The sequence below is a fragment of the Moschus berezovskii genome, chromosome 21 (genome assembly GCF_049115385.1).
Source record: "Moschus berezovskii isolate FMDL1 chromosome 21, NW_MosBer_1.0, whole genome shotgun sequence".
NCBI lineage: Eukaryota > Metazoa > Chordata > Mammalia > Artiodactyla > Moschidae > Moschus > Moschus berezovskii.
The window spans coordinates 11,895,697-11,912,283 of record NC_142480.1 but is presented as its reverse complement, the minus strand read 5'-3'; the positions used below and the strand labels follow the sequence as shown (position 1 = coordinate 11,912,283).

General features: G+C 40.2%; 1 protein-coding gene across 3 annotated transcripts in view; it reads left to right on the top strand.

The window, feature by feature from the left end:
* Window positions 1–16,587, top strand: part of UNC79 (unc-79 subunit of NALCN channel complex) — a 222,807-nt gene that overhangs the window by 108,932 nt on the left and 97,288 nt on the right. For 2 of the 3 annotated variants that reach the window (XM_088829774.1, XM_088829773.1), the window contains exons 20-23: window positions 2,092–2,249; window positions 5,934–6,115; window positions 8,179–8,380; window positions 9,023–9,202. In XM_088829774.1, coding sequence (XP_088685900.1) covers window positions 2,092–2,249; window positions 5,934–6,115; window positions 8,179–8,380; window positions 9,023–9,202 — 722 coding nt within the window. Of the gene's footprint in view, window positions 1–2,091; window positions 2,250–5,933; window positions 6,116–8,178; window positions 8,381–9,022; window positions 9,203–10,617; window positions 10,684–16,587 lie in introns of all 3 variants that reach the window. The other variant, XM_055417627.2, reaches the window with a different exon arrangement.

The following is a 16,587-nucleotide window of genomic DNA, read 5'->3' as shown; positions in this document are numbered from 1 at the left end:
GTAGATGCTGATGTCTTCCTCTGAGAGGGAGGGGGAAATAAAGATTGAGTTGGGAGCTTGAAGAACATGGAAAAAAGTATGGAACAGGTTACATGAGGGAAGCAGTAAGGCATCAGCAAGAAATCATCAAAGAAGCACTAGCCTTGGGGCCTTGCCGAGGTGAGCTGGCACCTAACTGGGATGGCCCACGCATGTAGGAATTTGTGGTGTTTTTTCACCAGTACTCTGGGGCCTGAAAGTGGATAAAAGTAGGCAATGGGTTTATTCAGGAGTGGGGATTAGTGCTTTGATTATGGGGGAAGGTCAGAGGGATGAGGAATTCCAGAGGATCAAAATGGTTGATTCTGGGATCCCGTCTAAAACTGGAGGCAAGCGAAGCCAAAAGAGGTTTGACGTTTGGGGGAAGAGTATAGAAAAGAGGGGAAAATAGCCTAAGTCAGGATCAGAGGTGGGACCTGAATGTTCTCAGCCTTCCAGAGGGCAGGTCAGTGGCTCATCCAATAGAGCAAGATAAAGGCCACTGTGACCGAGGAAGAGGTGGACCTGTGACACCATGGCTGGATTCACTAGAGACATTGGCAGAGGCTTGAATGAGGAGGAAGACTAGAAGGGACCATATTCACCAGGGAAGGGAGAGGGGACAGGGCCCTGTGAGTAGATGGCATGGGTTTCAAAAGAAAGAGTTTGGTAAGAGAAGGCCTGGAGGAAGCCGTGGGAAGCAAGGATTGTGTGGAGCTAGTGAAAACTAGGGTGAAGACTCATAGAGAGGTTAAGGGGAAATTGTGTTACCAGCAAGATGTCAGGTTTCAGCTAAGATGGAGGGGGAAATATACTAATTTCCTAGGCTGCCCTAAGAAATGACCACAAACTGAGTGGCAAAAAAATTTATATTCTTGCTTGGAAGTCAAATGTCATTTTGATTCTGGTATTAACTTTAGAGCCAAATAGGAACCAAAATGAAAAGAAACAAAAGTCATACTTTAGATAATTGAATAAAAAATTTGAAAATATTATTACTAAAAATATACCTTCAGAATTATTCTGGTGTATATTGATAGGGACTAAGCTTTAACTTGCTAAGGTGCATTTTTGAGCAGTATTGGTCTGATTTTAGGGATGGCAAGTATTCCTAAGATGTTACCGAGGATACCTCTCCCTTTCTGTTTGTTTTCTCTCTCTCTTCCCCCACCCTTTTCTCCCTCCCTCCCCATTGCTTAGCCTCCTTCCCTCTGTGTTGGCTTCTTCTCAGCAGGCTGCCCCTGTGGGGTGGGACAGGGTGGCCAGCAGCGCTAGAGCCACATCTCACTTCTTTCTTGAGATTTCAGAATACATACCAAAGCCTGGAAAAGGATGCTCGCATTCCCATGCTGGGGCACATGCCCACCCCTGGACTAATCACTCTGTTTATTACTTGAAGTACTGATCAGTCTGGGCTTTGTGTTCACTCTTAGGATAGAGAAGATGGGGGAACTTGATTAACAACCCTGCCAGTTGGTGCAGAGGCTGTTCTTAATAGGAAAAGAGTTGTCTGCTAGAATAAGAATAAAAGGATGCTAGACAAACAAAAGCAGTAAAATTATCCAGGTGTTCACTTTAAGAGCATTTTAAAAAATCACTTATCACCACATCATCTTAACATAGCTAATATCAGTTATTATTTAACAGTCATTGTCCATTTATGTACCTGGATTTATAATATACAGTTTAAAACTTTATGTTAAAATGCAATGTTAACTGGTAGCGTTTTTATGTGTTCTTATTTAAAAGTAATTTCTTTAAAAAAAATTAACATAGGAAACGGCGTCCCTGGCAGTTCAGTGATTAAGGCTCCACCTTCCAATGTGGGGGTTGAGGGTTCAATCCCTGGTCGGGGAACTAAAATCCTACATGCTGCAGAATGCAGCCAAACATTTAAAAAGAATTAACATAGAAAAAGAGCATAGAAACAGTGGATCAGAGGTTTATAGTCTTGTGAATGAGCATCCCTACCAGCCATCTGTTAACGACACTTCCCATAAATTAAGATAATAAGATTTATTTCTAGAAAGTTTGTTGTAACTGTAACCACTTTGCTTTTCCTTGATTCCCCAGCCTGTGGAGAGTCGTCAAATCTGAATTCTCCCAGCTGTCTTCACTGGCAGTTCCTCTCCTTCTTCACGCTTTGTCACTTCCTCATGGTGCTGACATCTTCTGGACAATCATCAATGGCAATTTCAACAGCAAAGACTGGAAGATGAGGTTTGAAGCAGGTACCTCTGTAGTAGCTTAAAAATTCTCTCTGGTTCACAAGGTAAACCAGATGTCCAGTCATGATACCTCTTTCTGGCCCTTCCTTTTCCTCCCTTCTTTTTAGAAGGTGTTGTCCTGCTTGCTAGTGTTCTTTGCTGGCTCTACTTGATTGAGCTTCCTTGATGATAGAGTTTTTCAGAATGGTCCTTAGGTAGGTTGACTCTGTCTAGGTTTGTCTAAGATGGCCCCAGTGCATGCCTGTTGTCCAGAGGTGCTTATTAATTGTACCCTCGTTTACTGTCAGGGGGTCCTGGTGTGCATGGTAGTCAGCCTAATAGGTTACTTGCAATGGAATACCTGGAAATGGCTGCTTAAAATGCAGATTACTGGGCCTCTTCCTAGACCTACTGCATCAGAATTATAGGAGGTGAGGCCAGAAATCTATATTTCTAACAAGTTCTCTCCAGGTAATTCAATGAAGTTTGAGAAGCTCTGCTATTGTACTCGTGCCATTGAAACATCAGGGACCAAGTCTGCAGAGATGCTTGTAATTCCTAGTGCTTACAATGGCAGGTTCCTAGAGGAACATGGTATGGAATGAACATGGGTGTGCCTTAGTCTTATATCTGCTGGCCTCACTATCACTCTAATCTGCAGGTACTCCCACTCTCAAGGGGTAGCAACCAGGTAGGCACACAGCAGTGTGCCTGATCAGAATGGTTCGGTATATTTTAGTGTCTCAGAAATTTTGCAGAGAAATGGAAGTTCCATCAGGTGAGTTAATTACTATACCTTGAGTTTAGTTCCCTATCATCTGATCACCTCAAGGAATTCTTGCTTTTAATGTCCCATGAATCCCAGGGCTGGTTTATTTATGTGACAGCACATGATGTTGTATGAAATTAGAGTAAAACTTTCTAGCAAAAGACTGCATGGTATTGACAACATTTTATAGACATTTGAATACAAACAAAGCAGATAAATGTCTGATTATGTTGCTTTTCTACTCAAAAAAATTTAATAGGTCTTTAGATGCCTAGAAAATAAAGTTCAGAGTCCTTAAACTGACATTCAAAGATTCCCATGGTCTAACTGCAAGGGTTTGCAGCCTTATTTCTTGCTTTTCTTTCTACATATACCACTGCTATTTCTCCATTGCTTTTTGCTTTTCTTCATCCATGTGTTGACCATTCTGTGCTCTCCATCTGAAGTCCTCTTCCATTCAAGTTCAGTTCAGTTCAGTCGTGTCTGACTCTTTGTGACCTGATGGACTGCAGCATGCCAGGCTTCTCTGTGCATCACCAATTCCTGAAGCTTGCTCAAACTTGTGTCCATCGAGTCGGTGATGCCATCCAACCATCTCATCATCTGTCGTCCCCTTTTCTTCCTGCCTTCAATCTTTCCCAACATCAGGGTCTTTTCTAATGAATCTTTCTTCCATTCAAGGTCCCATTCAAATGCCACCTCCATTTCATGAGTCTTCAAATGCCCCCGTTGAGTTTCACTTTCTCTGTTTGTTCAATGGAAAGTCATTTCTTTATCCCCTAATCTCCCGTAGCATTTTATTTCTACCTCATTAATGGCAGTTCCAGCCTTTTATATTACATTTCTGTTATAATTGCACTTGTGTTATCTCTTTTAGTTGACTTGACTTTGAAGTCAAGATCTGAGAGTCATTCACATAATTAGTCTACTTGAGAAATCATAACAGAATGCCATAGACTGGGTGGCTTAAACAACAGAAATTTATTTCTCATCATTCTGGAGGCTGGGAAGTTCAAGATCAAGGCTCCAGCTTATTGGTTTCCTTTGTGAGGGCTCTGTTCCTATCTTGTAGATGACCGCCTTCTTGCTGTATCTTTACATGGTGGAGAGAGAGAGAACTCTGGTCTCCCTTCTTCTTGTAAGTTCACAAATCCCATAATAGGGAGCCTACCCTCATGATGTCATCTAAACCTAATTACCTCCCAAAGTTCCACCTCCAAATGCCATTACATTGATAATTAAGGCTCCAACATATCAGTTTTTGGAGGGGACACATTCAGTCTGAAACAGTTCATTTTTCCATTTACTTCCGTCTCCCCCAAGTACTTGGAATGATCTCTTTTGTTATTGCTCTTCAGTCGCTCAGTCATGTCTGACTCTTTACAACCCCATGGACTGTAGCACACCAGGCTTCCCTGTCCATCACCGACTCCCAGAGCCTACTCAAACTCATGTCCATTGAGTTGGTGAGGCCATCCAACCGTCTCATCCTCTGTCATCCCTTCTCCTCCTGCTTTCAAGCTTTCCCAGCATTAGAGCCTTTTCTAATGAGTTGGCACTTTGCATCAGGTGGCCAAAGTATTGGAGCTTCAGCTTCAGCATCAGTCCTTCCAGTGAATATTCAAGACTGATTTCCTTTAGGATGGACTGGTTGCATCTCCTTGCAGTCCAAGGGACTCTCAAGAGTCTTCTCCAACACTGCAGTTCGAAAGCATCAATTCTTCGGCGCTCAGCCTTCTTTATGGTCCAGCTCTCACATCTGTACATGACTACTGGAAAAACCATAGCTTTGGCTATGAGGACCTCTGTCCACAAAGTAATGTCTCTGCTTTTTATATATAAAATATTTATAGGTATATTTTATATAATAAAAGCAGAATGATCTCTTAGTTTTATATATACATATATATATAAAATAAATGAATTTGTAAATTTATTGAATAAGTACTATATGTACTAGGTACTATGGGAGTAACAAAAATAGGATGTGAACAGATTCCTGCTCTTAAGAGGCTCCTAATTTAATTGATGTGACCAAATATAAGCATGTAAGAGGTGAAGAAACTATAAAGGTACAAATATAACTCAAGATCACAACAGGAAATATGTCATATAGCTATATATGAATACACAAATGCCATAGGTAAGTGAGTTGTAATTTTGCAGGTGTTCATGGGTTGGAAAGGACATTCTAGAAAGTCAGATTGACTTTACAGAATAGTAGAGTTTCAGCAGCAAACTCTTTAAGGATGATAGAGCGTCAATAAGTGGAAAAGAATAGAAGGAATATTCTCTCTAGGCTGCTGGGACAGCTTAAATAAAGACCTGAAATGTCTTTGCATGGAACTATATTGCTTTACTAGCTACTCTAACTTTTATAAAGCTATGTTTAAAGAGTGGCTGGAATAATTCAACATAGATTTGCAGAATAATTAGAACTCTATCAAGTAAGGGTGCATCTATTTCATGGAAGAAATATGTGGCTTCTGTAGCCCCAGGAAGTGGTTGTCGTATCACTTCATGACATACTAAGAACCTAGAGCTAGCCCTGGCAGGCACGTCCCACCTCCCTGTGTGGTCTGCAGAGCCTCTGTAAAACATACCTGCAGAATCTCTGTAGAATGGACAAAGAAATGAACATGGAGGCATTCTGAAGAGCTTGAAATATGATTGGAAGTTCAACAAAAGTAGAGAGCATTAAAGAAAAAACACCCAGAACTCAGTCAAGGCTGCCTGGCAGAAAACTACTGCACTGAGTGGAAATGCTCTCTGCCACACAGATAAAGCAGAACACTCCAGAAAGGTGGCATTGAAACTTCCTCTTGGTATTTAAGATCAGTGTGAGGGCACCCAGAACTAACTTTTTCCTCTGTGGATTCATTTCTCAGACTGTCTAAATAAATGTCATTTTTTGTTGTTGTGCGACTTTGATATTGCAGTGGAAAAAGTGGCTGTAATTTGTAGATTTCTGGATATTCACTCAGTGACCAAAAACCACCTACTGAAATACTCCCTGGCACACGCCTTCTGCTGCTTCCTGACAGCCGTGGAGGACGTCAACCCAGCTGTGGCTACGAGGGCCGGTCTCCTGCTTGACACCATAAAGAGGCCAGCACTGCAGGTGATGTCCCTGCCCTGTGATATGCATTGTCTGCTCTGCAAATGGCGCTCTGCTCTTCTGTACCAACTCACTGAGTCATTTGTCACATAACACACACAAAATGCTGCTGCTGCTGATAACACCAGAAAGTTTTTTTTCTGCTCGTAGAAGGACTTTGAGAGATATTTACTCATTGGTGACAACTTTACTTCTTAATATAATATCAATACAACTTCATAATAACAACTTTATTCCATCCTTGTATAGCACATTATCCTTTCTTAAGTGATATCCTGCATTTTCCCCTTTGATTCTTATAAACCCCTGTGATAACTGATAGATAGACTATTCATTATCATGGCCATTGAATCCAGGAAATGAACCTGAGGTCACTGTCCTGGGTCATAACTGTAGATTTCTTGATTGTCATGAGGCTATGCAACTTAGCATTTCACATTTTGTGTGCTAACAGTCTGTGCACTGTGTATTTTTCCACATTCTGTACTATTAAAAGTTTCAGTGCTGTATTTCTGCATGTCTCTCTCCAAATTCTCAAAGAACATGTGTCTAAGGAAGTCTTTACTAATCTCAGCTTCTAATTTCAACACTGGAAATTTTAAAATGGGAACAGCATCCCAGAACCACAGCATATTAACAGATCTCTTGTTTTGTTTGTTGATTCTTTCTTTTCAGTTTCTGTCCCCATGCTGCTATCGTTTCTGCCAGATGCAGTGTTGTATAATTTTTTGTGTGTGGCAGACTTTTAAACTAGGAGGGTTTATTTTCTACCATTCAACTGACTCCAGGGTGGGAATAAGTGAAAAATGAAAGTGTTAGTCGCTCAGTCATGTCCAACTTTTTGCAACCCCATGAACTGCAGACTGCTAGGCTCCTCTGTCCATGGGATTTTCCAGACAAGAATACTGGAGTGGGTTGCCATTTCCTTCTCCAGGGTCTTCCCGGTCCAGGGATCGAACCCAGGTATCCTGCATTGCAGGGAGACTCTTTACCACCTGCATTACCAGGGAAGCCCCAGGGTGGGAAGTCCTCGTCATTAAAGCCAGATGCTAAGAGAAATCAGATGAATGATAATATAGATCAGAGCAAAATAAGAGAAGGTAAACATGCTGCTGAAACAAAATGCCACAAATTAACATCAGAGAGACATGAAATATGGGACCTGGAGAGAATTGTTTATCCGATTTGGCACCTTTATTTTATACTTGAAGAAAATGAAGTCTCAGAGAGATAATGTGGCTTTTTGAAGAACACAGAGTGAACTCAGGGGAGAACCAAGTTTAGACCCTCCAAAGTCCTGTTCTGCTGTTTTTCCACATTGGCATATTGTTATTATTAAAAGTAATAATAATGGGAAGAACCAAAATTTGTGAAACATGTATTGTATTTCCAGGGCAATGTATTAAAAATGTTCTATCATGCATTACCTCATTTAATCCTCACAATAACCTCTTGTGTGTTCCAAATTTACAGATAGAGAAGTTGAGAGTTAGAAAGGTTAAGTAACTTTGTCAGAGTCACATGGTTAGTAAGTGGAAGTGCATCTTCTTTTTGGTTGGAAAAAAAAAGTGTGGGAGAGGAGTTTCTCCTAATCATTGAATATTCCTTGAATTTTGACTTAGAAATTTGAGCTACCTGTATATTATTGATTTTTTCTGATACATTGTATAATAACCACTTAATCCATATACCCTAAAACCAATGTTTTTTTTTAATGCCTGTAGAGTCTATTAAGAGAATCATACTTCCAAAACTATATTTTAGAATACACATAGATAGTAGACAGTGAAAGTCACTTATAATGTTGAGTATTTGGAATAAGTGGTTATTATACAATGTATCAGAAAAATCAGTAATATACATGTAGCTCAAACTTCTAAGTCAAAATTCAAGGAATATTCAATGATTAGAAGAAACTTCTCTCCCACATTTTCCCCCTACCAAAAATCCAATCCAAGAAGATTTCAATTGAATCATTCTCTGTTATAAGTATGTATTGAGGAGGCTGCCTTATATCACTTTGCTTAGTGTATGTACATCTGACTTTTTTTTAACCTTTTTTCCAGGGTCTGTGTCTTTGTCTTGACTTCCAGTTTGATACTGTGGTTAAAGATCGACCCACAATATTGAGCAAGCTTTTACTCTTACATTTTCTCAAGCAAGATATTCCTGCTTTGAGTTGGGAGTTCTTTGTCAACAGATTTGAAACGCTTTCTTTGGAAGCTCAGCTACATTTGGATTGTAACAAAGAATTTCCTTTTCCTACAAGTAAGCAAAACAAAGAATTTGCTTTAAAAGTCAGTTCCGATTCCTGTGCTTGCTGGATAAGCTGGATTCTCTGCATGTAGTTTCATTTCCCATTATGGAAGCTACCTTGACTTCATGTACTCAGTTCATCAAATGTTTTTTGAATATCTACTGTGATACTCTGTAGGTTAACTATTTTCTCTCACTTCAACATCAAAATTCTCATTTATTTGAGGACCAATGAGAACCATTTGTGACTCTGTGTTCCTTAAATATTATTCAGTCATCTTGTTTATGTTGGTGAGCAACTTTGTGAGATTCATTTGCACTTTTTGTAAATTTATACTTCCTTGCTTAGTAATTAGTTACCCGCAGCTCTAAATAGATGGAGGAAAGACTTGGGTCACTCGACTATTTATCCAGTGATAACAAAATTAGATAATTTAACCTTACAGTTTAAACAGAAAAATGATAAGTGATAGTTGAAACAGTTAATAGTTACATTTTTTAAAATATAAATCTTATCATAGAGGGAGACAGATGAATGAGAAGTGTATCCATGGAAATGATTTTTGAAAATATACATAGGTGGATTATTTCAGAATAGTTGTATTTAACTTAGCTAGTTAAGGAAAATGATCACCTTTAATTCCTTTTGCAAAGCTATCACTGCTGTGAGGACCAATGTCGCTAACCTCAGTGATGCTGCGTTGTGGAAGATCAAGAGGGCTCGTTTTGCAAGGAACCGCCAGAAAAGCGTGCGTTCCCTCCGAGACAGCGTGAAAGGACCGGCGGAATCCAAGAGGGCGCTCTCCCTCCCCGAGACCCTAACCTCCAAAATCCGTTGAGTATCTTTTTCCATCCTCCCTTTAAATGTTTGATGTCTTTCTGAGGCTGACCTGTCTTGTTGAATGTTCACAGAGAGTAATGTACTTAGGAAACTGAGCTCCTTCAGTTGCATTGACCTTCACGTTCCCTAGAGGGTCCCCCCAGGTGTATCAATGCCCTGGATGGCTTTTCCCAGCTGCTGGTGAAGCAAAGCCCTGATCCAGCAGTGGATTGTTTTGAGACGTAGAAGGCAGAAAATCCACTGATGCATGGCATGAAATGCAGAAGCATTTGTTCCTCAGTCCTAGAATATGAAGGTTTCCACCACTAGTATCGTAACCTAAGAGCTTCCTGGATGAAACTCTGACAAGACCCATGGCAACTAAGAGGGGAGAGTGGAAATTTGGAATGCATGACAAAGGCAGCCAGCCAGCAGACTCCCAGAAAACCAATAATAATGGTGTTTTCAGAAAAAGAAAAAACCAGGCTGAGGAGAAGTTGAATTTCTGCCCAACTTCACCAGATAATTTGTAAATAAAAATAAACATTATTGTCATCTAAAAAAAAAGACCATATATTATTGTTTTCCAAAGGTCTTTCTTTATATAGCAGTTTTAAAGAAGACAAAAAATTATCAAATAACTAGATGAATTGTAACGATTAGCAATAGCTCACGAATGACAAATAATTAAAAATCATAATTGTCATCATATTAGTGAATGTGCATTAAATGTAACATTTATGAAGTGATTTAATGTTTAAATAACTGTCGTGAAGTTAATAACACCATAAAACATATTTTTTATCCTGTCAGAAGCTGAAATGTTTGCTTTTTCATTGACATTTCTTAGAAGACAGCTTTATGTGACATAACCATTTTTAATCATAAATATGATTTTATTTTGTTTATTGCATTTTCTCTATTTTATGACAAGCTATGGAAATGTGATATTTTGAACTTTGGAAGAGTCATTGAAAGCCTTTAAACAATCAGTATCTCAGCTTTTCAGGGAGCAAAGATAATAAGAGTTGGCCATCTAAGAATAACCTCTAGCAGTATCAGGGCCAGGTGAAACTGCATCAGATCCTAGAAAGCAGTACTTAAATAAATCACAATTTCTATGTGAGTTTCCCAGCTCTTTTATTTAACTGGTCAGTTGGGACCTAAAGTTTATCTATTGATATTTCTTGTTCATTGATTCACATGACAGTTTTTGAAGGATAAGAATTGAAGTCACGTTGAAGGATGTTCTTTAGATTCAAAGAAAACCACAAAACTTTTAGGATGTAAACCTCTTATCTGTGATGTTAATTACAAATAAGAAAGCAAAACTTGCTCCTGCTATCCAGTGCAGTTAGCGCTGAGTATGTTTTCTAGGCTCAAGTTGTTTTTAATGCTTATTTAAATAGAGTTGTTGTTGATTTTTAAGCTGTGAGGTTGACCAGGCATGAGCAGTCTGCTCCAGCTCTCGGTGGGACACCCGAACAGATGCCAGGTGGGTACTTCTGACGTTGAAGGGCCGTGTGCAAGTGTCTATCACAGGTGGACAAGGTAAAACATGAGGTGTCTCTACCTGGACCTGAGTGATGCAATTATGATTGGAAAGCTTGAAGGGTTTCACCCCAGATGCTCAAGTGTGTGAGTCCCTGACATGCAATTCTTTCAGTTTTCAAATTGGCAGATGACTTTTAATCCTGTTAACTTATGGTCCAGTAAGAAGCATCCTGTTACCCAAGTGTGCACTTTTCCCCCCGAGAGCCAGTATGAATAGAACGATGCATAGCACTTATATTTGTATGTGTTTTTACACATAGAAATATTACTTTCATATATATCTGCTCTAGGCAAAACATTTCATTTACATTTTAAAAGGTTATACATTTAAGCCACCGTCATTCACTCATCCCCTTAGCCATTTCTGATTCTTTGCAACTCTCACGTGCATTTCTGTCTCTCAGAGAAAAGAGGATTTCCATTCTTTAGAGGATCATATTCAGCTTGATATCAAGTATCCTTTGATATTTTGATAGATTAGTTTATCATAAAGTATCTTTAGGATTGAAGGTATGCTGGCAAAGCTACTACAGACCGAATCTTATCTACACACTTGATGCTGTGCTTGTTGGGAAAATTGTGGAGATTCTGAGTACCTGCCTATTTGTCCAAAACAAACCTGGTTAACTACCACCTATGTATCATGCTATACAATGTCTGGTTTTTCATCTAAGAATAGTTTTAAAATAAACTTTTCAGAATGGTACCGATACTCTCAGAAGGAAAATTTCAAGTAAGGGGACATTCAAGAATGTGTTCTAAAGGGACTTCCCTGGTGATCCAGTGGTTAAGAAACCACCTGCCAATGCAGGGGGCATGGGTTTGATCTCTGGTCTGGAGAGATCCCACAGGTGGCGGGGTAGCTCAGCCTGTGTGCCTCAGTTCCTGAAGCCCGGGCATTCTAGAGCCGGGGCTAATGCAGCACAAGGAGCCACCACAGCGAGAAGTCTGCATGTCACAACGAAGAGTAGCCCCCGCTCACTGCCACTAGAGAAAGCCCTTGCCTGGCAATGAAGACCCACTGCAGCCAAAAAATAAATAAATAAATTTATTAAAACAATAATCTGCTAGAAAGAGAGTCAGTAAGGGGTGGGAGAGGAGAAGAGAGAGAGCCCCTAATATTAGGAATGCAAATGGTAGATGTTTGTCAAAGTGTATTTTCTCTTTTAAAACTGATGCGATAAAAGGGACAGCAGACACATTGCAGAGTCCCTCTACTCTGTTTTTTTGTTTTGTTTTGGGCTGTGGTGGGTCTTCATTGCAGTTCATGGGCTGTTCGTTGTGGAGCATGGGCTTTAGAGTGCACAGGCTCTTTAGCTGAGGCGCTCCGGCTCAATTGCCCCACAACATGTGGGATCTTATTTCCCTGACCATGGATTGAACCCTCATCCCCTGCATTGGAAGGCAAATTCTTAATCACTGGACTACCAGGGAAGGCCCCCTCTCTCTACTTTGTTTTGAGCATCACTCAGGCCTCAAATGTGATGAGGTTTTTTGTTTTTTTTTTAAGAATAAAAATAAGAATTTCTGACCCTGTGTGTCTTTAAAAATATGAAAATCATCCATTTCCTCTTCAGTTAAGTCTTTTTGAGATTATTTCTTATGCAATTTCATAAATTATCTTTATCTCACCATATCTTTTCATGTTAAGGATTAGTTGAAAAGTTATTCTTTATTATCACCCATTTAAACAATCCTATCTGGAGAAGGAAATGGCAACCCACTCCGGTATTCTTGCCTAGAGAATCCCGTGGACAGAGGAGCCTGGTGGGCTACTGTCCATAGGGTTGCACAAAGTCGAACATGACTGAAGCGACTTAGCGTGCATACAAACAATCCTATTATAGGAGTCCTCTCACATGTCTTTGGAAAAACATACACAGATGTATCTTGAAGTTAAGAAAAGCTTTTAGGTGTCTAATTGTCCCACCAAAAGTGATCAGATGGAAAAAGGGCAGATGACAGCATTGTTTAAATTAAATAAAAAGCTGAAGCTTCTGGAGAGGTAATTATATGACACCACCATCAGCAAAACTTGCTTAGATTTAGAAACAGATGGCTCAGCTTATAAGGCAATTTCAAACTAGTTTTTCATTTTTGCATTATTATTTACTGAACACTGAGTGTTTTACCTTGGAAGCAAAGACGCTCCAGGATAATCATAAGATTGTACAGGGTGGTTTAAGATAGTAATTAAATAGAAACCAAGGACCTTGCTGTTTAAGGAACATACTTTTGTTTGGAACGAGTAATGAGCTCCTCTGTGCAAGACCTCTTATTGATTAGGCCCGAAATAAGGCAGATGTCCTTTAATTATGCAGCAAGACTTAATTTTAGTTGATGTTTATGTCGAAACTTTTGGCACTGGATATACAGTTCATGACTCTCTGATCTTAGCCTTTATATATTGCCCATAGCAAATTTTGCAACAGAAACATGCTTGTAGAGAGGGGAAACTCTGCAAGTCTACCAGAGTTGCGTTCAGTTCAGTTCAGTCGCTCAGTCGTGTCCGACTGTCCGCGACCCCATGAATCACAGCACGCCAGGCCTCCCTCTGTGACTTTTTTTTGAGTTAATAATCTTTTTTTTATTTTATTTTTAATTGGAGGATAATTGCTTTACAAATTTGTATTGGTTTCTGCTGTACAATAACATGAGTCAGTCATAAGTATATATATATTTATCTCAAAGACCTCTGTGCATATAAGTAAAATTAATAGACTGTCATAGCTGAAACATTAGAGATATGTTAAGATTCTCATTTTCTAGAAGAGGAAACTGAAGCTTCCAGAAAGGAACAAGTTTCACAAGCTTGTTGATGACAGATCTGGGTCTCAAGCCCACATGTCTTGATTTGTCTTGCAAGATATGTATGGTAGTGCTAGCAGGAAGGAGCTTAGCACCTTCATTTAATACTAACTGATGAAATACACAATTTCACGTGCTAATCGGAAGTTGGTATAATTATAAATTATATATAAGCTGTTTTTTCACTGATGCTGTGAGAACCAGGAATTCTTTGCTTTTGGTGATTCAGAACACCTTTTGAATAGTAATTGAATATAATGCACCAGTTACTGTAGGTTATAATTGGGCAATACTGAAATGGTATCAACCCCATGGGAAACTTAATTGTATCTTGTTCTCATCCCCTGGAATGAGTAATTAAATAATAGTAGGTATATAATTAAATAATAGTAGGTATATAATCGGAGAAGGCAATGGCAGGCCACTCCAGTACTCTTGCCTAGAAAATCCCATGGATGGTGGAGCCTGGTAGGCTGCAGTCCGTGGGGTCGCTACGAGTCAGACATGACCGAGTGACTTCACTTTCACTTTCACACATTGGAGAAGGAAATGGCAACCCACTCCAGTGTTCTTGCCTGGAGAATCCCAGGGACGGGGGAGCCTGGTGGGCTTCCGTCTATGGGGTCACACAGAGTCGGACACGACTGAAGTGACTTAGCAGCAGCAGCAGCAGCAGGTATATAATGTTAATAAGACTCTTGAGAGTCCCTTGGAATGCAAGGAGATCCAACCAGTCCATTCTAAAGGAGATCAATCCTGGGTGTTCATTGGAAGGACTGATGCTAAAGCTGAAACTCCAATACTTTGGCCACCTCATGCGTCGAGTTGACTCACTGGAAAAGAGTCTGATGCTAGGAAGGATTGGGGGTGGGAGGAGACGGGGACGACAGAGAATGAGATGGCTGGATGGCATCACCGACTTGATGGACATGAGTTTGAGTGAACTCCGGGAGTTGGTGATGGACAGGGAGGCCTGGCGTGCTGTGATTCACGGGGTCGCAAAGAGTTGGACACAACTGAGCGACTGAACTGAACTGAATGTTAATAATAAAAACAGCAAGAACATTTATATATGGAGCATACCTCTTTATAAAGAGTGTTTTTAATACAAATGATCTAATTTCAATTTCACAACAATTCTGTATATGCATATTTTTTCCACTTTATATACAGACAGGAAAACTGAGGTCATGAAGGGCTAAGTAATTCTGCTTGCCTGATTTGCTCAAGGTCACATGTAACTAATTAGTTAGAGACTTGAGTCCGGGAGACTTGATCTGCTTTTCTTTCCACTATAGCTACCTCTCAATGAGTTCGTCTTAGGGTATTCCTGTCTTAGGGGGCATGAGGACACCAGTCTTGTCAGGGAGCTAACCTAGGCATTCAGGCCCGCTACAGTGTGATGTAAGCCCATGGTGTCCAGACCAAAGGATCTTCCTGAATAAGATTCACAAATTGGTCTGAAGAGCCAATCTAATCCCTAAAGGGACATGGATATTTTCAATTCTACTCCAGCCTAAAGAGAAATCTTAAGATACCTTGGTCTGAATTTATATCAACAAGAGAATGTACTTAATACTGGGTATCATAGGTAAAACTCTTGTGTTCTGCCTCCCTCTTAGTGTTCAGCCTAGAATTCCAACTAACTTCTCTTGAGGCTCTTTCTTTTTTTTCTAGAGGTGGTTAACAGTTCATGTTTTCACTAACTTGCAAAATTGGGATCTTCCCGACCCAGGGATCAAACCCGGGTCTCTTGCATTAGAATTTAATTGTTTATATAGGAATGCCCCTGTCTGAAATGATAGTTTTGGAAATGAGAGTTTCTATTGAACAAAGCATTATTGGGCACTTGCTGTACTAGGAGGAATATAAAGATACATCAGAAATTTTTATACTGTCCACTTGCTTATAGTCAAGTAAGAGAGATTAAAGTATGAACATAAGTGAACTCTCATCTCCAGAGAAAGTGATAGTACTCCAGGTTCATTCATGTCAATTGCAGTGGGAGGAGAGCTGGACGCAACAGGGAAGGTCTCGTGGACAGGTGACTTCTCAGTCAGGCTGAGACAGGTGGATAGGAGGTAAATCATGGTGATAGATGTGGGATAGAGGCAGGGATGGGAAGCATACGAGGCTTTGCAGTTAGCATCTGGCCCCATCTTTCCAGCCCTTCTGTGGCTTTGTGCATACACAACAGAACTGCTGTGAGGGAGATCATTGTGGTAGTGTAGTTAGAACTACCAACATAGTGCAGACTTGTTTATGGTGCTCGCTTGTTGGTTTCTCTGGACCAAATGCAGAGTAAGCTCATGGAAACCTCCTTCCACTACCTAATTGTCACTTGTTGGCTGGTCATTTGTTGGAGGGGTCAGTGAGTTGACTTACACAGAGGAACGTTCTCTATTTCCTTACCTACTTCCTTGCTGTTTGGGGACTTCATCCATTTTTCTCCCACGTAGAAAAGATCTGAAATATTTACTTAAATTCAGTACACTTAAACATTTACAAGTAATGAACATCTACTATATGTCAATCACTGCCCCCTATTCTGTGAGAGGTGTAAAATTTGGATAAGACATAGCACTTGCCTTTGAGGAGTCTTTATGCTTCCCTCCTTTCTTGTTTTTAGAGATTTATAGAATTTAGGGATCACAGTTGCTGAGAGGAGGGTGGGCATGTTAATAAGAAGGGCTCCTGGGGGCCACATTCATGGGATAAAATTGGGGGTGGGGGTGGAGGGCCACCTTGCAAGGTGAATAGAGCACCATGAGATAGGCACCAAGGTACAAAAGGCTGGCTCTGAGATCCAGAAGCAGCCCAGTGTTTATGTAAGGATGCTGAGCTTCTGCGATGGAGCAGTAGGAGATGTTTGGAAAGCAGATACTGATCCTGCCTGGTTTCAGATCTTATAAGTAAATAGAATTGTATTCTACTGTGTCATTTCACTCAGCTGTGCCATGCTGTGGACAGATCATGACGGGCCCAGTCCATGTTGAAGTTAGGCTAGGAATCGTCCTGCCCCCACGACAATAAAGAT